Here is a 25,583-nt window from a genome sequence, read left to right as displayed (position 1 = left end):
AAAAACTCATTTGTTGTTTTATGACAATAATTTTCTGTGAAATGTTGCTAACTTGACCTTGTATATGTATATAGCTTTGTATTTATTCAACTTAAGGTAGTGCATATCCTTCCTAACTTTAGATTGAGATTTTGTAAATTAGTGTAACAATGTATTGGTTTTAAACCAAAATATGAATAAAGCACACAAATATTGAATATCAAAATGTTTTTATGTTATTCTATTAAGTCTTTAGCTTTAAAATGATATATAGTTTGACCATATTGTACCACATTCAATGAAGAAAAACCAAAGCGAAGTTTTAATGAATTTTATCCCCCCCCCCCCCCCCCCCATGAACCTTAACGGAAGAACGGAATACTTATATTGCATATTCCATCAAAAACAAACTAGTAATATATAGATCCAACCGTTTATACAATTAATTTTACTAAAATCGCTCAGGCGTTCGAATATACCTTATACCGCTCTACATTCAGTTATCTGAAAATTAAACGGATCTGAAAAGAATCCGAAATACAAGTCTATATCGAACGGGAAATGGTGCGAAAAGTCCTGGATGCTTATTGATGGACGAAATTGTTTCTTTTTCAAACTATGTCAGAAAATGATCGGATTCAATTAATATTTGTAAAAACAACCTCATACAATTTAAACGACATTTATAACTTTTGTAAAACCTTGAAATTGACTCATCTGTTATAAACGTTAAATCTGACGAATACGCCATTTTGAAATGATTATGTAAAACGCGGTACCTAAATCTGCGGACACGCCGAAAAAAAATGGGTCAACCTAGACAAAACTGTAAAAGTTTTTCTTTTATACTTTTTTGCTTCTTATGTACCTCTTCTATAGCATACTCAAAGTCCCAGCATGGGGAATGCGCCAAACTTCAGAAAAATTAGTTGGACCATTACCACCCTATTTTATAGTATTTAGGAAGTAACGTTGGAACTGCAAATGTATTCAAAATTGTTAAACGTGTAAAATAAGGCTATGCAAACGGGTTAAATTAGTGTTTATGTACTTATTTGATTTTATGAGATTCTAAAGCTTATCGATGAAAAGAAAACACGTCAAAAAAGCTTTCAAATATCTAATTATATACATTACCAAGGGGGTAAACTTACCCCACCCACTCAAAATTACATGCTAAATTAATCACTACACCACCGAACAATGCATTTCATAACATTGGATGGCATTAATATAATAAGTGAAATGAATATAAAGAAGGGAAAAGTTAATAATTATTCTCATAAGAGGTGGTTTCTTTTAACACAATGTTACATAATGGCCATATATAATCAAAATTTCCATGGAAAGTATACTGATCAACATTATAGATACTGGCCAATATATGTATCCTGTACGCCATTTATATGTAGGATAGAATATGTGTCTGAAATTAATTCTTTAAATGTATATGTACTTTTTACTTAATTACACACTTAAACATAGCATACATGGCAAACACAAGAAACATTGACTCATATCAATCAAATCAACCCCCCCCCCCCCTGTAAAATCGATGAGCAAAAAAGATAGTTGAATATGAAACAATCTAAACGTGTACAATTATGATTCCTGAAATGAACAATTGGGTCAGAATGACCCCTGGTTAGTTTCACATGAACATCAACTCCCATCTACATGAAAACAAATCATGGATGCGGTTTTTTCACAATTTATTTACTCTCAAAACATTGTTTTAAACATGATTGATTCGTACGAAATCGAGGGGAGAAGTCACTCAATTAACATTTATTCAGTCCCTGAATAGGAAGTGAAGGCGACGTTGGTCTATGTCGAACTTCTCGATGATTGTTTGAATGAACATATTCTTGTCAGTGTTCATCCGACCCATGTGAACGTTCATTATGCATTATCCTGAGAGCCTGTCGTCGGACATGGTGGATCTTAGCCATGTCTTGCCTCGTTTCAGCGTGCTTAATATGATCATAGCCTCACGCACGGCTGGAAACAAATCCGTTTTTTTTTTGCAAAATCCGACTCATTCTGTTCGATGGATTCCTTCTAGTTCATGTCGTACCATGGCATTGCGTCTTGTTCAAAATTATCGATTTGATAAAATTCGTCGATGGTTCGGACTGTATCTTTATAGTCTAATCGATCGAAATTTTTTATGTGGTTCGGATGAGTTGATATAACATGAACTCAGGCATATTAAATTCTGAAAATCGGCTTCCTAGAGACTGGATCAGTGAGATTATGTACGTAATATAAATTTTGCGTCGGTAGTATTCTTCACTGGTTCCACCAACATTTGCTCGGTGTACTTGCCGTGGTATTGCCATTGTAACACCAATATCTTCGGCTGTTTTTAATTATTGCCGGACCGAATATATTCTCCGCGGAAATCGAATCCGCATTTTCTCGAGGATCGGTAAACATCAATGTCAGATAATTGACGTGTTTTTTGACACCGTAGCAATGGAAGACTTTCTCGTTACGAACTTCCTCATTGCGCACATGCTTTGCAAATATTCTATATATCTTCTCTTTTTTCAAAGGGCTTTTTATCATGAAATTGGGAAGAGGCCCTAGCCTTTCAAATTGGGAATTTCATGCGCGATAACTGCTCATTTTGGGAAGGCCGTGTTTTTAAAAGTATTTGAAACAGTGTCTTTTTCATTGCGCAGACGTATTAAGACACATTGTGGTGCATTTTTAATCATATTAGAGCTCATTGCTTTCAATTTGGGAGATGCCCAATATGAATTTTTTTGTTTGTTTTACAATTTGGGAAAATCCGCTATCAATTTTGGAAAAAATGACCTTATTTTCAAGTGGGAAAGGGCCGAATTTCGGCTCCTGTTATATAAGGGTGAAAAGCCCTGTTTAGCAGACAGTCTACGCACATCTGATTTGAAAGTTATGTTAAGTAACTGTGTTATAAATTTATCAAGATGTAATACCAATAAATCTGTATCCTCACCAACTACAATAACATTTTCAATGGCAGTATCTACAATTAAACAATCAGCATCATCATTTGCACCAGAAACATTCACCAAGCGTGAAAACGTTTTGTTTGTTTTCTGGATTATTCAAAACATCTTCTTTCTTAACTCTCAGCAGTTTCCAATCAAAACTTCACAGCTTTTCCGAGTTTCACCTTTGTCCGGCGTAGATGGGTAATATCCTTGATGGTGGGTCTTTACTTATATCCATCAAATACAACAGTGATATCGCCTTTATAATTTCGGTACAGATAGTCGTAGTACATCAGACATATGTCTCCAAATGAAGACCCTTGCATCCAAGAAAGTCGATGAATGAGTGACCCTCGGGCGGGCGGGCGGCCTCCATCTATAACGTAGCAAGTTCCATCCGAGTTATCAGTCTGTCCATCATTCCTTCGATCTGTTCATCATCCACTTTCTAACTGTCCTTACATCTCATGGAATTTTATATGACTGGATTCCTGTAAAACACGAAATCAAAGATTAAGAAATCACACGCACACAAAACATTTAAATGCGACCTTTTAATGTTTTCCCTAAAATAGTGGAAACTAATTTTCTTATGGCCGTTATTGGCTTCCGTACTTTATTTTACAAAGTACTATCGCAATATTTGAAATATTTTATTTGTTTTGGTCAAGCCCTTACTCGCCGCTTGAAAAACTGTTTGTTTTCCCAACGGGTTTTTGAAAAGAGCCGTAAAAACATTGTTTTACAGACGAAAACAGAATCGCCTCGTATAAATCTAAATTTGCCTTAAAAATCGAAGGCAGAGTGGTTCGAGATTAATTATTCGAGAAACCGTTATAATAATTATGTTATACATAAATTCTTTGGATCAATGATCAACGTGTTCTATCTTAATATAAAATACTGTTAAATACCTGAAGATATGTTGATCTCAAAGCCGAATGCCAGTATTAATCCATTTTATCACATTTATTGTTTATAAATAATTAAACCGCTGTACACAATCTAAGTTGGCGCTAAGAACTCTGAATACAAATGTATGTTATTTCGAATGTTAGCTCAGAAAGGGTGAATACTGCAGGATTTCTTAATAATTTACAAACGTTTTCATTGCAGCAATGCTAACAGGCGGTGGAGCATTGTATACACCTTTTCGCAGCACGTGGTTTGCGGATTTGCTAATACATGTCTACAAGACTTTAATTCCATACAAAGTAAGGACATCGAACTATTCATACAGTTGACGAAGGTCCTCATCTAGATTGATAATATGCTAAAATAATGTTAGGACCCGGGTGTAAGGCCTCTCTTTCGAAAATGTCCTCAAATTGTTGGTCAAAAGTCAATAGCAGGTCCACGTTTAAGTAGTGAAACAAACACACACACGCACAAGGGCGGACTAGGTTTACACGTAATGCCCTCCGCAATCATCGTGACCAAGTAATCTACAAGAATGTATCTAGAATGAGGCTACATTCAAACATTGGAAGCATTTAACAAAGAATTTTAAAGCTACATGCTTATCAAAACATATACACAAACAAACGATTCACCAGAAACATTAAAACCACTTAGTTTTATTTGTGTATACATGTCAAGCATTTTACAGTTCAATATAATCAATGCATTACAATATCGTAACATGTTAAGTACAGATACAAATAATACGATATAGCTAACACTCTAACTTCAAGTGTCAATGGTGCCTTTAATCACAGATCTAACTAATATAACGATGATGTACACACAGTATAACCCGTAAAGCATAGACATGTAAACATGAATAAGCTTATTTCTAACGGGGACCCTGGATTTTGTCAAACAGGTCTTAATGGTCGTAATCTAATATTAACAAAAAATGCTAAAACAAGGCTTTTTGTATCATAACCTAAGAAGTAAATTCGCTAAATTTTACTCTAAGTATGGTGATTTAATTTCAAAATATAATGTTTCTTTAAAATGGCATTTAAATAATGGAATCTCCCATCCATCATTTTATGGAGATGTTTTGAAGCGTGTCCGCAAATTAAAATATGTTTAACCAAATGTTCTTATTAAACTTTTCAATTTAATTAACTTGATTTTATCAAAAGGATACGATGCTTATGTACTTAAAAACACGTGTTTGATAGTTTTCGATTCACTATATCTTTCTTCTCTTAAAATTTGGAACCATTAGTGATATTATAGGCATTTTTCACTGCTGAACAAAATTGTGTCTTTGTGTCGTATGCACAAATCTGCATGATAACTACATTTGGACTCGCATCGTACATCAAATCATTTCTGTCGTCAGTTGTCAAAACACCTATATACTGTTTGATTCCAATAATGTCGCTTTAATGGAATTACTATTTTTATATATTTGATTCTTAATATTTAATCAACTAAACTTGTTATATTAGAAGTACAATTTTGCAGTAGCCCCCTATTAATAGTTTTATTATTACTTTACAGTACTGCCCCTAGATTTTCTTCACGTCATTGTGTCTTCGCTTGTCAATTACGTCATAACTCTTTCTCTGTTCCTGGGTACATGGATTTTTTGACGTCATACGATCAACATTCCAGTTGTAAGCTACATGCATAGGTCATTGGGTTTATAACGTTCAATTTTATTTATATTTTCTCTCTGATAGGCGTTTCTTTTTTAATTAAATTATTATTAATTAAATATTTAGCAGTCACATAAACAACCAAGCAATGTTATATGGAATTTTTACACCCATTATTGCTGCTTCTTCCTGTATTTGCGCGATGATTATCTGAAATATTAACTTAATGACGCTATATTCTTCAATCTTTTTCTATAAAGAAGGAATGTAGTTGACACTTGTTTGTAGTTTCATTTTATCGTTCGTCAAAAAGCTGTAACTCTGTTGCTCTGGTATCTTCGAGTAATTAAATTGTAATTAAATTGAATGCGTTTTAATTCCCTTTTATTATTGTTTGATTTGAGTTACAATGCTATGACGTTAAATTTTATTTACACTTAAATGTATTATGAATATTGCTTGGCCAAGTGTGAGGTTGAGCGCTCTATAACCGGTTTGAACCCCCAATGCTTTGCATTGACCGTTCCAAGGCGGTGACCCCAGCTTTATTCATATTTTGTGTTTATGTTTGTTTGTATTGTGCTGTATTGTGCTGTTTTGTACTGTTTTGGCAATCGGTCACTTGCCTTAAATAAAGGACCAACAAATTGTTTTTAATGAGAATTCAATACTGCTCCAGCAGCTGGAGTTCCACTTCTTTATATTATAAGTGACCATAAATATATAGTTTGTTTCAGTTCTTAATACAAAAACGACATGATCTTACAAATTATTTCTTTTACATATTAAAAAAGCGAGACTTTCAAACAATTGACATGATAATACACAGACTCATACAAATTAGCATAAAAATAAGCAATTTCATAAAATAAAACAAGATGTGTTTGTGAAACACAATGTCCCCCTATATGACGTTTGACCTTGAAGGATGACCTTGACCCTTCACCACTCAAAATGTGCAGCTCCATGAGATACACATGCATGCCAAATATCAAGTTGCTATCTTCAATATTGCAAAAGTATTCATAAAATAAGCGATTTGGGCCACATATATTTGACCTCTGACCTTGAAGGATGACCTTGACCTTTCACCACTCAAAATGTGCAGCTCCACGAGATACACATGCATGCCAAATATCAAGTTGCTATCTTCAATATTGCAAAAGTATTTCTAAAATGAGCAATTTTGGCCACATATATTTGACCTCTGACCTTGAAGGATGACCTTGACCTTTCACCACTCAAAATGTGCAGCTCCATGAGATACACATGCATGCCAAATATCAAGTTGCTATATTCAATATAGCAAAAGTTATTGCAAAATGTTAAAGTTGGCGCAAACCAACCAACAGACCAACCAACCAACAGACAGGGCAAAAACAATTTGTCCCCCACTACTATAGTGTGGGGGACATAACAAATCTAAAAGTAAAAATACATGGAATTCTCGTCTTTCTTCATTTCATTTAATAGATGTTTCTTAACAAGTTTCTTACAAGTAAATTTCGATTCGATGGACTTTATATTATCAGGTACTGAATTCCAATCCTTAATACCATTGTAGTAAAATGAAGAACTAGTAAAGCCATCAACTTGAGGTACATACAAATTTAATCTTGATCTATTCCCATATTGATGGACATCTGTACATTTGACAAAATTGTCTTTCATATAGCTAGGGCTTTTATTGTAGAAAATTTTATGGATATGGTTAAGTCGAAGTTGCTTGTATCTTTGCTCAATGTTCAATAAACCAAGATCTTCAAAATTCGATACACCAAGTGATGTTCTACTATGGGAATTGTTAATAAAACGAACCATTTTATTTTGGACTATTTGTAGCTTGTGTTTGAGCTGTTTCGTGAGCCCACAATACCACGAAAAGGATGCATAATCTAAATGGCACTGTATTAAAGAATTACATAAACTTCTTCTGAGACTTTTATTTAAGAAAGCATATATAAAAATAAAAAACCTTCTTGACGATATTATTTCCCTTCATAAGTATTAATTATGTTATACAAAGAAAGCGATAAAACACCCTCCTTTCGTGCACAATCGATGCATAAGCGCTCGTCCAAATTTTCATAAACCTTTGTTAGACCGAATTCTTCCTTGCAGATTGAACAAGTAAATGTATTCGAAATGAGTTTGTCCAAGAGCAACAAGTGTGTGTGATTACCAACATTGATAGACTGTTGACTATGTGTCTGCTTTGGTTTATTTGATACACTTTTATTTGTGGCGCCGTGTTCACGACACTCAAGTTGAGTGTCATCTATTATTGAATTCAAAACAGATTTATCATCTTCCAGTTCTGCGTAGGTCTCTTTGTTTCCAGCCCATTCACATAACACAATTTCCATAATTTTTACAAATTTACCTTCCTCCGCATGAGAATCCATAGCATTCAATTCTTCCTGTGAATCATTAACTGGAATGTCAATCTGATCCTTACAGTGGATTGATCCTATTTCACTCTTTGATACAGTTTCCTGAAGCTTATCTGAAATTGAACCTAGAATAACAGTGGATTGCATTAAGCCTTGAGACATACAATTTAGTCTATTTTTCTCTAAATTAGAACCGTTATTTAACATGTTGGGTATTGTTGTATTCAAACTTTTCTGAATATCTCTTTCCTTCGACTTCGCACCCTTCTGTCCCGATACTCTTGAGCTACATCTTGCAAGTTTAGAACTCTTGTGTTTTTCAACTTGTGTGCGACGTTTTGTAGGTTTAGAACGACACTGAGGGGTGTTTAATGTGTCAATGTGCTCTTTTTCTTGAGGCAGTTCATCAGAAGGGTCGACACAATATATTCCTTGTGTTTCTCCAGAACATTCTTGTGAAAATACAGCATCTGTCGATGCACGTCTGTGTCTACTATCAAATGGGTTTGTTGGACCCACAGTGATTGATTTATGTTCTTCTGTATTTACCCGTATACGGGTGCCATTGAGGTCAGGTATACTTTCTGGTAATATTTCATAACAATTTTGGATTTCCAAGCAGCTGTTGTTATTTTCTATGTGTAAACTCATATCCACTTCTGGTATACCAGAGTGGATGCCTTCTTCATCTGCAAAAAAATCAACAATTTTCAAACGTACATGGACCAATCTAAGTTTTGTAAAGCCATTTTGAACATGCTTTCACATTCAACCATGAAAGGTGAGCAGATGTATGGGCAAGTACAGGTCGCAGTAATGTAGTGAAAATTGTTTCCGCCTAGCTATCGGGAGGTAACATGTTGGATCCACACTGTGGGAGGGTTCTTTAGATTTCCCCCATAGACACCAATTACCGGTTTTAGTCTCAGGAAATGGACTTTAGAGCGTTTCAAATAAACCTAAGGCTTTCTATGCAATCAAGCAAAGATAGATAGGTTTAAAACGAATGCCTCCCGTTGAGGAGGATTCACATGGCCATATTCAGTTATTTAAGGGTTTAATAGCAATTGGAGTACCGGTAGACAAAAAATTGATCGAGTATTGGCAATATAAGAAATATAGACACATACCAAGTGTTAATGATGAAATTTGTGTTTCGTTGTTGCTGTAACTCCAGCTGCCATCTGGCTGAAACTGAACCTCTGTGACACATGGTGGTACCTTCTTGAGTATGAGCAGAAACAGCCTGAACATGGACAAGGTGAATTGTATTATAGAATTTCTGGCTCGTTTGATATTTGTAACAAGGTTTTTTTTCTTTGCCTGTCAATAAACATAGTTTAATAATATCATAATTGTATGACTGAGAAATAATGATTACATGTATTCTTCAGTAACCATTGTTTAAGTACCTTTAAATGAAACTTCAATACTTTGCACCAAGAGTCATTGGTTAAAGTACATTTAAATTTCTAGGCTACAAAAGTGCAGAAGAAAATATATTTTTAACATATTTCTAACAAATTAGAGTAAGGTAAAAATTATATTGCGAGGATAAGTCCAAGCTGAATACCTGCCTATAACAATATCCGAGTAGCATTAAATATACCTACTTGTCCACAACAATATTTGAGTATGGCTTCTGACAGATGAAACACTTCTTAACAGATTTGCCCTCGTTCATTCTGACCAGAGTCTCAGCCTCCATACACAGGATGTGGGAGCATTTGTCCCCTCGACATGGTGTCACCAGGCGACTCTGTCCTATCTTTGAACAGATACAAGATTTAACATGATGTATGTCCATATTGAACATATGCCTTCGCATTCCACTATTGTATCAAAACTCTACTAATTTTAAAATCAAGACGCTTTATGGTAAAATTTGACCTTTGACCTTAAAGTAAGACTTTGACCTTTTCATCTTATTAAGGCTTAAATTTGTGTCAAGTTATTCAAAAAATCACTAAATAAATGGCGAACAAATAGCAAAGACTGGAATGTTTATGTTTAATTTGACTTTGGACATCTAAGTGACACCTAAACAAGATGTGTAACATGCAACATGTTGTCTCATTATAATTATTGCTGACATGTATGCAAAGTTATTTTAAAATCCATCCATAAATGGCAAAGTTATAGAAGTTTGTGCACATACAGAGTGACTGCTATATGATCAAATCTGGAAGTGTTATTTTAGAGACAATTCCAAGTTCCTTTACTTCGCCTTAATCAATGGAGTGGAACAAAATTTGACCTTGATCTCAAAGTCATTAGATAGACTCAGATAAAGCGTTTCTGAAAACATTCCAGACCAGTGCTAATGTAAATTTGGACAATCTAAGGGCAATAATTATGGCATTAATTATGTGATTTTGCTCATTATCAAACTTGACTGAGATCTTTCAGCAACTTTCATACAGAATTGAGAAGTGTGAATGCTAGAGTGTTTACAAACCAAATGTGGACAGACGGACGGCAGACAAAGACCAATCCTAAAACCTACCCTGAGCAATCAGGTGAGCTTAAAAGTGTGTTTCACCGATCTGAGCCATTTTCCAACTTGTCCGAGAAATCCATAAAACCAATGTATTGACTAAGTTTCACGATGATTAGGCCAAAAATGTGACTTCTATAGTGTTCGATCACAAGGTTTTTCTCTAGTCACATAAGGAAAACTGCCCCACACCCCCTGGCGGTCATGTTTTTTTACTGATCGGGACCATTTGCGAACTCATCTGAGATATATATAAAACCAATCTTTTCACCAAGTTTCATGATGATTTGGCAAAAAATGTGACTTCTAGAGTGTTCACAAGCTTTTTGAAGTATATAAATATAAGAAAACTACCCCCCCCCCCCCGGCAACCATGTTATTCAACTGACCGGAACCATTTTTTAACTCAAGTCTCGTATCTAGGAAACAAATGTTCTGACCAAATTTCATGAAAATTGGGCCAAAAAGTGACTTCTAGAGTGTTCACATGTTTTCACTATATACATATAGAGAAAAATGCCCCGCCCACTGGCGGCCATGTTTTTTCACCGATCTGGACCATTTTCGAACTCATCTGAGATATCAATAAAACCAATGTTTTGACAACTTTCATGACGAGTGGACAAAAATTGTGACTTATAGTGTGTTCACAAGGTTTCTCTAGTATAGCCAAATAAGGAAAACTGCCCTGCCCACTGGTGGCCATGTTTTTCAACTGACCAGAACCACTTTTGAACTCAACCAACATATCATTAAGACAAACATTTTGACAAAGTTTCATGAAGATTGGGCATGAAATGTGACTTCTACAGTGTTAACAAGGTTTTCTTTGAAACCATTATATATCGTCAGGAATTAATTTTTGTATATTTCGTCAGTCGACCGATTGACGAATTCAAGATCCTAACGAACAATTATGGCCCATATTTGAACAAATTAAGACTGAATTACCAAAGGCATGAGGCACGAAAGTCCAACGTAATCCACGCATACATACTCCGTCTGACATTACGTAATCAAGATAAATCCGGTTTTGACACAAAAGGGTGTAGATTACACAGTGTACTTAACTGACACGTGACATTGCTCTAAAACGCGAAAGCAGTACAACTGTATCGACTGTGTTGACTTCCTTTAGGTAAATTGTAATGATAAGCGCTAATTGTTAACAACTTTATTACCAATTGTGTTTATTGTGTTTTTCAGTGTTATTGCATAAGATACTACAGCCTCAACGCACCAGATTAGATCCGGATCAAAGACAATAAACTAATTTTAAAGATGATGATGTATATACTTATCGTATATACATTCTCCGCATTGTTTACAAATAAATACAGAACATTTTGAGCTGTGTTTGGTTGTTTGCGTTCAACTAAAATTCAATGCTAAATTCCTTTCAATGTACAAGCAAGTAAAAAAAAAACTGACAATAACAGGTTTGGTTAAAATTTTCATATTACACCTGTATAGGTACAAAATCAAAATTGAAAGTACAATCTTTATCTAATTTCAATGACAAATAAAATCAATGGGCCGTGCTCTGTGAAAAAAGGGTTTAACGCATGTGTGTAAAGTGTCGTTTTTCAAGAAAGTATTTTCTTAGCATAAATTAAGGCAGAAATTGTCGTCCCTGATTAGCCTGAATGGACTGCACAGGCTTATTAGGGATGAAACTTTATGCACATGCATTAAATCCCCTTTTCACAGAGCGCATCTCCAGTGTCCGACAAATCCATTGCCCGGAGCCCGGGGGCTACCGAAATTTTTCATCGGGCTACTGAAATTTTCCAGCTGACGCCCGCCGGGCTACTATAAATCTATAAGAGCGGTAGCCCGGTTTATTGACAGACATACGTAGAATAAACACGCTGACCATGTGTTTGTACACTGTGTATTGCTTATAATCCGATAACAAAGTGCAATCAATTATCTAATCAGTCACCGATCACTTGCGGTAATGTCTTAAACAGTAACAGTGTATTTTAATCATCCAATCAGAATCAACATTTGTCGTCTGCTAATAATATAATGAGAGCCGGTTGGATAGTTGGCGCACATGATGCAACATCATTCGCAGTTTCGAATTCTTTGTTAACCGCAACAATGAGTAATAGCGACAACGTTTTTGATGTCGTTAAATATCCAAGGACGCCAAACATTAAATAAATCAAAACAATAGCGGATTCTTCAAAACGGTAACAAAACCGAAAATGAATATTAATGACAACTTTGTGAACGCGGTTAACACCTGCTAATTAGTTTGCATTGTCAATTAATCATTGGATTAATCGACTGTTAATCAATAATCCCATATATGCCCGATTTATATTTTTAAAACCAAATTATGGGTTGGTAATATAGACGATAACAGTCATAAACACAAACGTTTGAAATTTTCCAAAGTGTCAAATGAATTTCGGCATATGGTTCTATTTAAAGGTATGATGAAATAAGCTCCCAATCAGGACCGTTGTATTGAAACATGCGTAAATAACCTGCCACGGTTTGCACGCGTTATGTACAGCTATTTAGGTTACAAAATTCTACATTTAAGAAATGAATTTCTTTGTCCTGATAAAAAGCGCGCGAAAATTGGCGCGGGTGTATTTATTTGTAAATAAAAATTTCGTAGCGGGTACAACCTTGAGATTATTTAATTTCCATTAAAAGTTTCGTTGTGAATTTCAACTAAAGTACCGGTGTATCTCGCGAATTATTTGGCATTGACATTTTCTCTTAATAAAATATCATCTAAACACGCTGTATCGTTACCGTTACTCTGTATCAGTTCCTTCATTATTGAAACAATTATTGTATTGTATACTGACTTCACACAAGTGTTGTAACATACGGATGCAATACGTAAATTAGGACACAGGTGGTTAGCGTGTGGCTATGCTATTAATTAGTGAAAACATCATTTTGAATGATAAATAATCATATTATAACAAAAAATTAACTTTTCTGAAAAAAAAAATTTCACTATCAAATATATATATAACAAGGTATGCAACTCAAAATCAGCCCAAAACGGGGTGCATCGCTTTGAACAGCCATATCTTCATCAATTTTGCAGCGATTTTCACGATCTCGGTCTTATTCAACGCAGAAATGAATTTCCTTTCTGGAAATGTATATGTCTTGCAATATTTTTACAAATGCTGGGTCAACTTTTAAGAAATAACACGATACACAACACGCATGACCCAGTTGACAGTGATCATGTATTCTTTATGAATGAAATCTCCAGTTGTAAAGACACACCTCCGCATTGGACCAATGAAATCACTCGTATGTTTAAAATGTCAGTTAGTTGAAATGTATGTAAACAAAGGTTTCAAACGGCGCTGGACAGTTAGTCTTGATGCAGAATGTTACGACAAGAACGGTAATAATGTTTTTTCATACGTTTTATTGAATTATGGTATCGAACTACATGAACTTTATAAGGAAGTTGCCCTTTACTCCGTGAAGATTTCAGTCTTAAAGACAGCATGATCACTGTCAACTGGGTCATGCGTGTTGTGTATCGTGTTATTTCTTAAAAGTTGACCCAGCATTTGTAAAAATATTGCAAGACATATGCATTTCCAGAAAGGAAATTCATTTCTGCGTTGAATAAGACCGAAATCGTGAAAATCACTGCAAAATTGATAAAGATATGGCTGTTCAAAGCGATGCACCCCGTTTTGGGCTGATTTTGAGTTGCATACCTTGTTATATATATATTTGATAGTGAAATATTTTTTTTCAGAAAAGTTAATTTTTCGTTATAATATGATTATTTATCATTCAAAATGATGTTTTCACTAATTAATATCATAGCCACACGCTAACCACCTGTGAATTAGGACAGTACTAAAAGTCGGACACAAGTAAATAAATGATTTAATACTCTTGATTTCTTGAAACTCGGTATTTGTTGTTAAAAAGGGCAATTGCATTGATTAACACCATACGAGTCAATCGTATTGATCATCTAAACGCTTGATTTACGTGTAATTTCAGTACACATACATGCGCACATACATGTAATATCTACATGAAGTATATGATTTTCTTTGGTACATTTACATTTAAGTACACGGTGCCTGTACTGTAACATTAATTTACGATATTGACTGTGTACATCAGACTACTTGCTGTTTTATGTATATGTATGTATACATATTATGTACCGTATATGTAAATGAAGGAATAAAATAAAGATGAAAACCTTCCTCTTATCATTTTGTAGGAAAATTTTATGGGCTACCAAATATTTTTATTGGTAGCCCAGTGGGCTACCTGAAAAATAAGAAATTTGTCGGACACTGCATCTCCAATATAGGTTTTACACACATATTGCTTATAATGAATGAAATGCAGCCTTTTGAAATCGACCATCCATTTCAGCCGTTTAGAAATTAATTAAGCAGTTTAACCATTATTACATACAAAGCAGGTTAAGGGCTATTTATTTGTCTTAAACACAATTAAATACATCAATAAAACATCATTAAAACCTAAGTGTGTTTGTTTATATGTGTTTACCCCAAAACTACCATACATGAGTTATTACTGATTAATAATGATGGGAATCGTGTAATGAGGAGAATAAAAAAGTCAAGGTTTGATTAAATGCTTAACTGAAACCACTTCTCATTTAAGTTGCTTCACTTCTCCCTAATTTCAGCTGAGGAAGAAGTCACTTCTTCCACACTTTTGAACATTTTCTGAATCCTTTATAGAATGTATCATTGAAATACCCCAACTTTAAGATTTTGTCTTAATGAGTGAAGATTAAAACCCTTTGACAGGCAATATATTTGAATGTTTACATTATATAATGTACACTCAAATCAGGCAATGTTGTCACTGGTCGAACATATGTAAGGAGTATCTTACCGGACAAGTGAGTTTTGCCTTGTAGCTGGTAGACTGGACTTCACTAGAGTCGGTTTGAAATCTGCCCTGGACTGTTGAACAAATATCATGGCATAGTTTAGAAAAATGAAACAATAACACACAGTCTATTTAAGTGGATATCCTACTTTTTAATTAACAATACACACCTAGTAACTTAGAGGTGCAAAACGAAAGACTAGTTGTGCAACACTGATGAAAGAATGAAATATATTAAACAAGAGGGCCATGATGGCCCTGTATCGCTCCAGTTTTTTTATGCGAAAAAAGCGTGCAATGCGCATGGGTTGAAATGTACTCAAGCATGTGACTTTCTCTTTCTATCCCTCGTCCCACTGGGCGCTTAAAGTTGGAAGGGTGAGCATTTTTATATATGGAAAACGTTACTACGGTGTTAACTAAACAGACTAAAAAGCCCAGGAATTGTCGCACAGGTCCTTTGCTTTGGGATCATGGCAACACTACTCGCATATGGCGTGAGGTTTAAAGAGATATCATGACAAACAATTAGCTTGACCTAACTTTCCTTTACTTTTTCCATCTGACTTTGGTTACCTGTCATTTTTGTTTTATAAAAAAATAAAGAGAAATTGCCATATATTGAAATAAGGTATCTGATCTATTCTCTGATAGGTTGCTAGTAATAGACTTAGCGGCAGTCATGTTATAAACATGGGGATTGCTCATGTCATTGGTAGAATATACTTTTATTAGATACATCTTTTTTAAGTTGGATTCTCCTTACTTTTTGTTTTTTGATGAATCAAATTTTCTTGAACAACTTTTTAATGGGGGCCTTTAAGGGATAAATTTGGCCCCAGGAGCATAATTTGTACAAACTTGGTAGAGAACTATAAGATGTCACTACATACCAAATTTGGTAGCCCTAGGCCCTATGGTTATGGACAGGAAGATTTTAAAAGTTTGCACAAAAGAGGCTTTATATAAGCAAATGTTCAGTTTTGTGACCCCCGGGGCAGGGTCAAATTTGAGCCCAGGGGCAAAATTTGAACAAATTTGATAGAGAACTATTAGATGTCACTACATACCAAATTTAGTAGCCCTAGGCTCTATAATTATGAACAAGAAGATTTTTAAAGTTTGCACAAAATAGGCCTTATTTAAGCATATGTTCATTTTTGTGACCCCCGGGGCAGGGTCAAATTAGACCCCAGGGGCATAATTTGAAAAAAACTTCGTAGAGAACTTTATTTTTATTCTAAGATTTTAATACATACCAAATTTGGTAGTAATAGGCCCAATGGTTATGGACAAGGAGATTTTTAAAGTTTGCACAAAATAGGCCCAATATAAGCATAAGTTCAATTTTGTGACCCCTGGGGAATGGTCAAATTTGATCCCAGTGGCTTAATTTGAACAAACTTGGTAGAGAACTATTAGATGTAACTATATACCAAATTTGGTAGCCCTATGCCATACGGTTATGGACAAGGAGATTTTTAAAGTATGCACAAAATAGGCCTTATTTAAGGGTATGTTCATTTTTGTGAACCCCGGGGCAGGGTCAAATATGACCCCAGGGGCATCATTTTAACAAACTTAGTAGAGACCTATTAGATGTCACTACATACCGAATTTGGTAGCCCTAGGCCCTATGGTTATGGACAAAAAGATTTTTTAAGTTTGCACAAAATGGGCTTTATATAAGCATATGTTCATTTTTGTGACCCCTGGGGCAGGGTCAAATATGACCCAAGGGGCATAATTTGAACAAACAAAGTAGAGAACTATTAAATGTCACTACATACCAAACGTGGTAGCACTAGCCCAATGGTTATGGACAAGATTTTTAAAGTTTGCACAAAATAGGCTTTATATAAGCATACGTTCAATTATTATTGACCCCCGGGGCGGGGTCAAATTTGACCCCAGGGGCATAATTTGAACAAATTTGAAAAAGGTTCACCCCAGGAATATTTGTGAGAAGTTTTATCAGAATTGGAATTGTAGTTTAGGAGAAGAAGATGTTTAAAGAAAAAGCACACGCACGCACGCACGACCATGACATAAGCCCAGCTGGCCTCTGGCCTGTGGAGCTAATAAAACTGCTTACTGTATTGCTTAGCCTCTAGAATACTTGGCATGTTCTTCAGAAGCCGTTGTAGAATTGTTCTCATTTCAAGGCGCTTTACCACAGTTATGAACATACAGTATTTCTGAAAAAAAAGCACAGGTTAGACCTATACTAAAACAAGAGCACCGCATAACAGGTGCCACGCTCGGCTGGGAAAGCTTGTCAGATTTTTTTTTAGAGGTCACAGTGACCTTGACCTTTGACCTGGTGACCCAAAATGGGTGTGGCGTGTAGAACTCATCAAGGTGCATCTACATATGAAGTTTCAAAGTTGTAGGTGGAAGCACTTTGATTTTAGAGGCAATGTTAAGGTTTTTGTTAAAGTCTTATATTAGAGGTCACATTGACCTTGACCTTTGACCTAGTGACCCAAAAAAGGGTGTGGCATGTAGAACTCATCTAGGTGCCACTACATATGAAGTTTCAAAGTTGTAGGCAGAAGCACTTTGATCTTAGAGCCTATGTTAAAGTTTGATATTATAGGTCACAGTGACCTTGACCTTTGACCTAGTGACCCAAAAATGGGTGTGGCGTGTAGAACTCATCAAGGTGCATCTACATATGACGTTTCAAAGTTTTAAGTGGAAGCTTTTTGATTTTAGAGCCCATGTTAAGGTTTTAGCACGAGCTGGCTATGACAATAGCTCCGGTTTTCTCCGAAATCAGCCTTGCTAATAACAATTGAAGCAATGTCCGTAATTTAACCTAAAAGATGGACCTAGATCACAAATCAATAGAATAGGGCGTGGACAGTTTGACCCTAGGGAAATGACCTGAGCATAGTCAAGACAAAACCATTTTACAATGTTACACACCTAATACTAAACTCCTGACTTAGCAGTTTAAAAAAAAATATCGTCATAAGTTTATATGGGCTGTGCTCTGCTAAAAAGGGGTTTAATTTAAGTAGGTAAAGTGTTGTCTCATATAATATAATCATATAAGCCTACAGTTCCCACAGGCTAATCAGGGACCACAATTTCTGCTTTCTAATATTATTCTTTTCAAGAAAGTTTATTCTTAGCAAAAATGACGTTTAGGCAGAATGTGTCATCCCTGATTGGCCTTTGCCGACTTCACACACATGCTTTAAACCCTCTTTTCACAGAGCATTGCTATATAAATCATTTGACCATTTGGGCATGACCAGTTTTGCAGGGGCAAGATTTCAAAAAACTTAGTAAAGTACTGCCCTATATTCAGTGCCCCAGATAATTATTTTGGAAATAGGGTTTTCACCCATTGATTTTGAAAAAAAGGGTGATTCCATTCTTCAAACAGAGTGAAATGAGTAATAAAAATGCATACCTAAAAATAATAATTGCTGATTTACTACAGTCTGTTGACGCTGCACACTTGTATTGATTCAATAGAACTGTTAACTATCATCATAAATTTTAATAAACTTATATATCTTTAATCCTTGAAACTGTCCATGATATAAACTTTAAAAAATGTCGACAATTTCTAACCAAGGACATGCCTTTTTATACTTTTGACAGGTTTGTTCAGTCACAGACTTTCCATCATGTTTTTTGGATGTCAACTCAACTGCTGTATACACTGCAACGCCGATGTATCGCGGACCGTTATATCGCGCTGTCCAATATATCGCGCTTTGGCTATGGCTCCCAAAAATCCGACAAGCATAATCACTAAATGTCATGTTTTAATCTGAGAATTCGCTAACTGGAGCAAAAAAAACCGGTTCTTGCAAGTATTAACACCCTATATGTCACGGCTTACTATGGCACGCAGTGAAGCGTGAAAAACAGTCGATAAGTGACAGTGTTGTGTACACACGGCTGGGGTTGTTTTTAACACTTAACAAATAACCAATAAGTGTCATTTCAAAGGTAATTATGGCAGTTTACTGGTATATAAATCGTTTAATTTCGGTACTGGTCATGAATTTCTTTGTTCTAATAAAAAGCGCGCGAAAATTGGCGTGGATGTATTTATTTGTAAATAAAAGTTTCGTTACGGGTACAACATTGAGATAATTTAATTTCCATAAAAAGTTTCGTTGTAAATTTCAACTAAACTACCGCGGTATCTCGCGAATTATGTGGCATTGACATTTCCTCTTAATAAAATATCATTCAAACACGCTGTATCGTTACCGTTACGCTGTTTCAGTTCCTTCATTAGGACTATTTATAAGGGTAAATTCGAATCTATGCACAATTATATTTTAGACTTTTTTTTAAGGCAAGAATTTTTTTTTAACTGTTTCGCGAGCGATCGTTCAAGAAAATGAAAACAATAATTTACATTTTGGTTTTTATGATAAATACAGATACGTATGTAGTTATTAAAAATGTTTATTGTAGAATTGGTTTGCAATTATTACTATAAAAATATGTAGCATCGCCGTATATAAAATGAAAACATTGGGGAAATTTGACAAATTAACCGCAATACAATTTAGTTAGACATTTCTCGAATTATATCGCGCGCCGGATATATCGCGCTCGCGATCTTTGGATCCCAACAACCGCGATATATCGGCGTTGCAGTGTACACAGTTTCTAACAAAATCAATAACACGAATGATTCAGCACTTATTGGCTCTTGTTTTCTTGATTCGAAAAAGTTTGTGATCGGCTGATATTTTGGCGCAACAATCTCAGACGTCTATCGACCTCTCTTAGCAATTTTTTTCGCATCGTAATAGAAACTAAAAGTACAGACGCTTTACAAATACATGCACAATGAGCGACGAATTAAGTCTGATTGAAAACGCATGTTTGTCGTCGTAAATAATTTGGTCAGACGCTTAATTTAACTATGTAATCCAGTCCGCATAGCGTTTGATTAACTATGACCGTTTGCTGAGCTTGCTGAATGTAAGCGTCACCGCATTATAATAATTCCAAAGAGAAAATACCTAAAATGAGCAAAGCATTTTTGATCGAAGATTTTGTATCGTACGCATCAAATTTTACGAATTTGCGTAAAAGTCAAATTGGTTGCGTTTTCAATACGCATGATATTGTATTTCTTTGCATTTTAAACATTTTAATAGGGTGAAAGACGCAGATACGCAGCTTATCTGGGGCACTGTATATTTGTAACACACCAAATATAACAAGAGCTGTTAAAGGACAGCTCGCTAGACTATTCAAGTGCTTGACAGTATAACGTAAGCCATCATGGAGAGGGGGGGGGGTATAATGTGGGTGTGTGGTAATTTAATAATAGATGATCTTTCTATTGACATGGTTCAAACAGAAATATCAAACCTAAATTCAAGCACTTTTCAAGGACTTTTCAAGGCCAAATTTTCATTTTCAAGGCCGAGAACCGTACGTTAGTTTCCTTTAAAAAATGCATTTTTAAGCCAGATTAACACAGCAAATGTCATTTATTTGCTCAAACACATTAAACTTATTCTATATTAAATCATACATGTTATTTTATTACATACAAATACATGTTATCCATCCTTAACTCAATGAGTCTCACATATGTATTTACTTTTTAAAGTTATTACAAACAAACACATTGCTTCTCTATTTCATGTTTTCTGTGTGGGTTTCCCCTTTCTTGTGGCTTTTCAAAGCACTTTCCCCGATCCCCCCCCCCCCCCCCCCCAACATCAATGGTCTTCATACAGACACGACAATGTGCTTTTCGAATGTCATTTGTTTTCTGTACCCAGGAATATTCAGTTAACCACCGTGGTTTGAGTCGACACTTCCCCATTGCTGCGTTTTCACTCGCGAAAATTGATCACAATTTAGAACCTCTGACGTAGAACACATAAAGCGTGACATGTACACATAACATTTCGTACTTAATAGTGAACGAAACTTACATTTCGTACTAAACTTATTGCGCGAAGAAATTTATGATAAATTTTCGTAATATTTCCCTTAAGAACGATTTAAGTTTATAATTAAAGCGATGATAAAAGTAATTTTGAGCAGAAATAAACATTTTCAAGGCTTTTTTTTACATGAAATAAGCACTTTTTCAAGGCCAACCTTTGTTCAAGGGCTTTTCAAGCCTAGAACTCTTTTTCAAGCACTTTTCAAGCCCTGATTGATATTATTAATTTTTTTTTGAGGTGGGGCATGGGGGATGGTTTGGGTGGAGTGCATTGTGGTATGTCAGGTAAGTGTTGTTTTGAGGTCATGTTGGTAAAGAAGTATGCAAACTATAAAAGCAATATGTCAAAGGACATAGGAAATATTTGGGTTGGTACGCAAACTTTAACATAGATTTATCAATAATATGCATATTTTAAGTATAAAAGGGGCAATAATTCTGTCAAAATGCTTGATACAGTTGTCTGCTCTTGTTTATAGGTTGGGGTCATGTTGGTAAACAAGTATGCAAAATATGAAAGCAATATGTCAAGGGACATAGGAAATAATTGGGGGAGTACGTTAACTTTAACATTTGCATGCTAACGCTAACGCCAACACCGACGTGAGCCGGATAGCTCCACTATATAGATTTCATATATAATAGTCGAGCTAAAAATGAATAACCCTTTCTGTTCCGGAAGATTAAAAAAAGTGTTTACCCTATCAGACTGTTTAAATCACGTGACTCTCAGGACGAGGTAATTTATTGAGAATAAGGGGCATGATTGGAACAAACTTCCAGTGGTAGAAGACCACTATATATTTATACAATCCAAGTATGAAATCCATGACCCTTGCTGTTATTTAGAACAGTAATTTTATTATTTAGCATGTATGTCCAAGGGATATGACCTTAGCAACGGAACCATATATGATGTTAAACATCAAACATTAAACCCCTGATCCACGTGGTTTCAGATATGATTTCTTAAGTTAATTACTATACAAGTCTTCATAAATCATATGACCACTTGGTGATTAATCAATAGCAATTTTTGATCACAGGGACATGGTCTGAACAAACTTCATACAGGACCTCTATCTGATGCATTGTAACATACCAATTTTCAAAGTTCCACGATTTATGAACAATATGAGTCAATATTTATCATGCAACCCCTTCAGCAAGGCATGTTTGGACACAAGAGCATGGTTCAAACAAAGTTTATTTGAAAAACTGATTACTTAATGATATTACACACGGAGTACTAAACCTCAAGGAGCATTGCCGGTTGAAGGGCTTAGGAGAACACTATAATGTCCATAATACTCATAACATGTTTCTTTGTAAATTGTATTAACAAATATGCTTAACCATTTATTGTAAGAAGAAAGACAATTTCGGTTTGTTAAATAAGTAGTTTACCATTTCAATATCCCTTTGACCTTTCAATTACATCACATTGGAATCTTTATACAGCAATTCCTCTAGCTGTTCTTGTGGGTCTGCTGCGGCAACAATGCCAACCAAATTTTATGTTGATATGCAATCTGGGCAAGTTTGTTTCATACTGGATAAAAAGTGAACTCTCTATAGAGATAACAGCTCTCAAATCAGCTCATTCTGAGAAAACTGGGCTAAATGCATGTGCGTTAATTGTCGCACCAGATTAGCCTGGACAGAACCAGACTCAAATAAAAATGATGGGTACTGACACAAAGGTTGCCTATACCAATAGCTCTCAAAACCCTTTGCTTATATAAGTGTTGAAAGGCTAAATTGACAGGACTAACTATAATATGCTTGTAACATCAATGTGTACCTTAGTTTCTTGAGGACCTAATTCCACTGACAGTGTGGTGTTATATTTGGCAAGAGCACAGGCTTTGGTGATGTCAACTGGTCTGTGCACAGAAGATTCTTTGTCATTCACCTACAAACACACAATATCTATAAATGCTGACCAAATAATGCTGCAATAAATATTTAAGGCTATCTGCACAAATTCTCTATCATTACAAGACCTTTTTCATGTGTAATTGTCTTATAAAAAATGCTTACCTGTATATGAACTCTCTGTGACTCTACAAAAACCATGCAGTCTGGGATACGGTCCTTACAATGTCCAAGTGGCAAGTCATATTCACAAAATCTGCAAAATAATTCAAGATGCCATCAACAGCATGATATGTGAAGTTATAACAGTATTTCTGTCCATATTTCATATAAGTATTTGGTCTTTATGTATTTACAGTCATTAAAATCAGCAATCTCACTAAACATTCCCAAGATCATTCAATTACTTGACAGTCATGTGACAAGTCTATCTATACAATAATGAAACTTGTAGTAATTAATGTTGAGGGCTTCTGGAGACAATGGCATTGTTTTATGGCTTATTTTATTGCCCAATTTCCCTGCTCAAACAGTAAATAGTAGTAGCAGCCTGTCATCACTTGTAGACTTTTATGCGAAGAAAAAGAAAACAGTGCCTACCATATTCACAAGATAATTAATTTAACAATTAACAATAAGAAAATTTACCTAAGATGTAGCTCCACAATTCTCATTCCTTTACTGTCCCTGAAAATAAACATAACAAAATCAAGTAAACAATGACATACATCAACATTACATATCTAACATCCCATTTCTACTTTCCACTAGTTATCTCTTACACCAAAACAAAGGTTTCAACCTTAGGAAAATACACAACTTTTTATTTAAGTCTGCCATTTTATGATGAACTCAAAGAGATGTAAAATCATTTCTAGGAATGAACGCCACCAGTGAAAGTTAAGGTTTTTAACTTTCAATACATTTTTGACTTTCAATACACTAAAGATGTACACCACCATATGTTGTTTTTTTGTTCAGACCATACTTATTTGAAAATGTGTTTTATACTATACACTATATATAAGCTTTGTCCCATAATCTTTTGCTACTTACAATTTTTATTATTATAATAAAAAACTAATCTTATGATGCGATTTACAAGAAATGTTCAAGTGATTTCATTTTTTTGTATAAACAGGAAGGGATTAACATGATTTGCATTTCACATTACACTGACATGCAACATAACCTGAAGTGTGCACTTACGTTGAAGTCTCAATCATCTTGCTCAGGGCTGGACTGATACTGATTTTCATTTTGAACATAGGTATTTTTCTGTTGTAAACTGAAAAAAAAACACTCAATAAAGCATGTGTCAATACTTAAGTTAACACTTGAAGCTTATTCTCTAAGAAAATTACATAAACAAGCGATGAGTTTGTGAAACACTTTGTCCTTTTATATCTGACCTTTGACCTTGAAGGATGACCTTGAACTTTCACCACTCAAAATGTGCAGCTCCATGAGATACACATGCATGCCAAATATCAAGTTGCTATCTTCAATATTGCAAAAGTGCACATTAAATGAGCGATTTTGACCCATATATTTGACCTTTGGCCTTGAAGGATGACCTTGACCTTTCACCACTCAAAATGTGTAGCTCCATGTGATACACATGCATGCCAAATATGAAGTTGCTATCTTCAATATTGCAAAAGTTATTGCAAATGTTAAAGTTTGCACAAACAATAACACAAACCAACCAACCAACAGACAGGGCAAAAACAATATGTATCCCACTATAGTGGTGGGAGACATAACAAATCTGGGAGTGTATTTTTTTAAGTCCTGAAGAAACTGAAACTTGATCTGTAAGTCATTCAGGTTAACTCACACACCAAAACTAAGGTAATTATCTGCAAAACTTAAGCACAAAAATCAGGAAAACTGTTATTGTACTGAGAATTTTTAAGTCCAAGCCCATAACTATAAAAGAATATATATGATATATACTATCAAAGCATTTTGGTAAAAAATCCTGGTAAAGTTACTATTTTTCAGAAAATTCCCCATGTCAAAAGTCCATAACTTAACCAAAAATCAATGGACCGATATGAAACTCAAACTAGATTTGTAACTCAGGGATGAAACTTTCCGCTTTGATAATATTTTTTGTTTAAAAAAATGTATCTTTTTATCAAAAATCAAGTTTAGGCATAAAGTGTTGTCCCTTATAAGCCTGTGCTGAATGCAAAGTCTTATCTGGACGACACTTTATGCACATGCATTAAACCCATTTTTTCACAGGTCAAAGTCCATATTTAAGTTCAAATAAATGCTAGCGATAACAGTAACTACATAATAGCATTTAATTAAACTAGGCTTCCAGAATGTATCTGAAAATTCATGTCAATAAAATATAACTGCCTTCATATGCATAACAATAAAATGATTCTTTCTGACAACAGACAAGACATCCTTATGCAGACTTTAATCGCAACTATTTTAGATACATTG

At 34.9% G+C, this 25,583-nt stretch overlaps 1 protein-coding gene across 4 annotated transcripts; it reads right to left on the bottom strand.

Moving 5' to 3' along the window:
• Positions 1-4,517: 4,517 nt before the first annotated feature.
• On the bottom strand, positions 4,518-24,429 carry LOC127860152 (uncharacterized). Of its 4 annotated transcripts, XM_052398031.1 has the most exons (9): positions 24,330-24,429; positions 23,769-23,807; positions 23,286-23,376; positions 23,047-23,157; positions 17,388-17,490; positions 15,296-15,366; positions 9,522-9,676; positions 9,039-9,154; positions 4,518-8,597 (listed from the first exon to the last, which is right to left on the bottom strand). In XM_052398031.1, the coding sequence occupies exons 1-9, from the start codon at positions 24,386-24,388 to the stop codon at positions 7,504-7,506; spliced, it is 1,839 nt and encodes a 612-aa protein (XP_052253991.1). In that variant the 5' UTR covers positions 24,389-24,429; the 3' UTR covers positions 4,518-7,503. The 4 variants fall into 4 exon arrangements, with proteins under 4 accessions (XP_052253991.1, XP_052253992.1, XP_052253993.1 ...); XM_052398032.1 differs by lacking the exons at positions 23,047-23,157; positions 23,286-23,376; positions 23,769-23,807; positions 24,330-24,429 and adding an exon at positions 21,069-21,156; XM_052398033.1 differs by lacking the exons at positions 23,047-23,157; positions 23,286-23,376; positions 23,769-23,807; positions 24,330-24,429 and adding an exon at positions 20,889-20,981.
• Positions 24,430-25,583: the final 1,154 nt, after the last annotated feature.

The sequence above is a fragment of the Dreissena polymorpha genome, chromosome 15 (assembly GCF_020536995.1).
Source record: "Dreissena polymorpha isolate Duluth1 chromosome 15, UMN_Dpol_1.0, whole genome shotgun sequence".
Classification (NCBI taxonomy): Eukaryota; Metazoa; Mollusca; class Bivalvia; order Myida; family Dreissenidae; genus Dreissena; species Dreissena polymorpha.
This window is presented reverse-complemented; position numbering and strand designations above follow the sequence as displayed.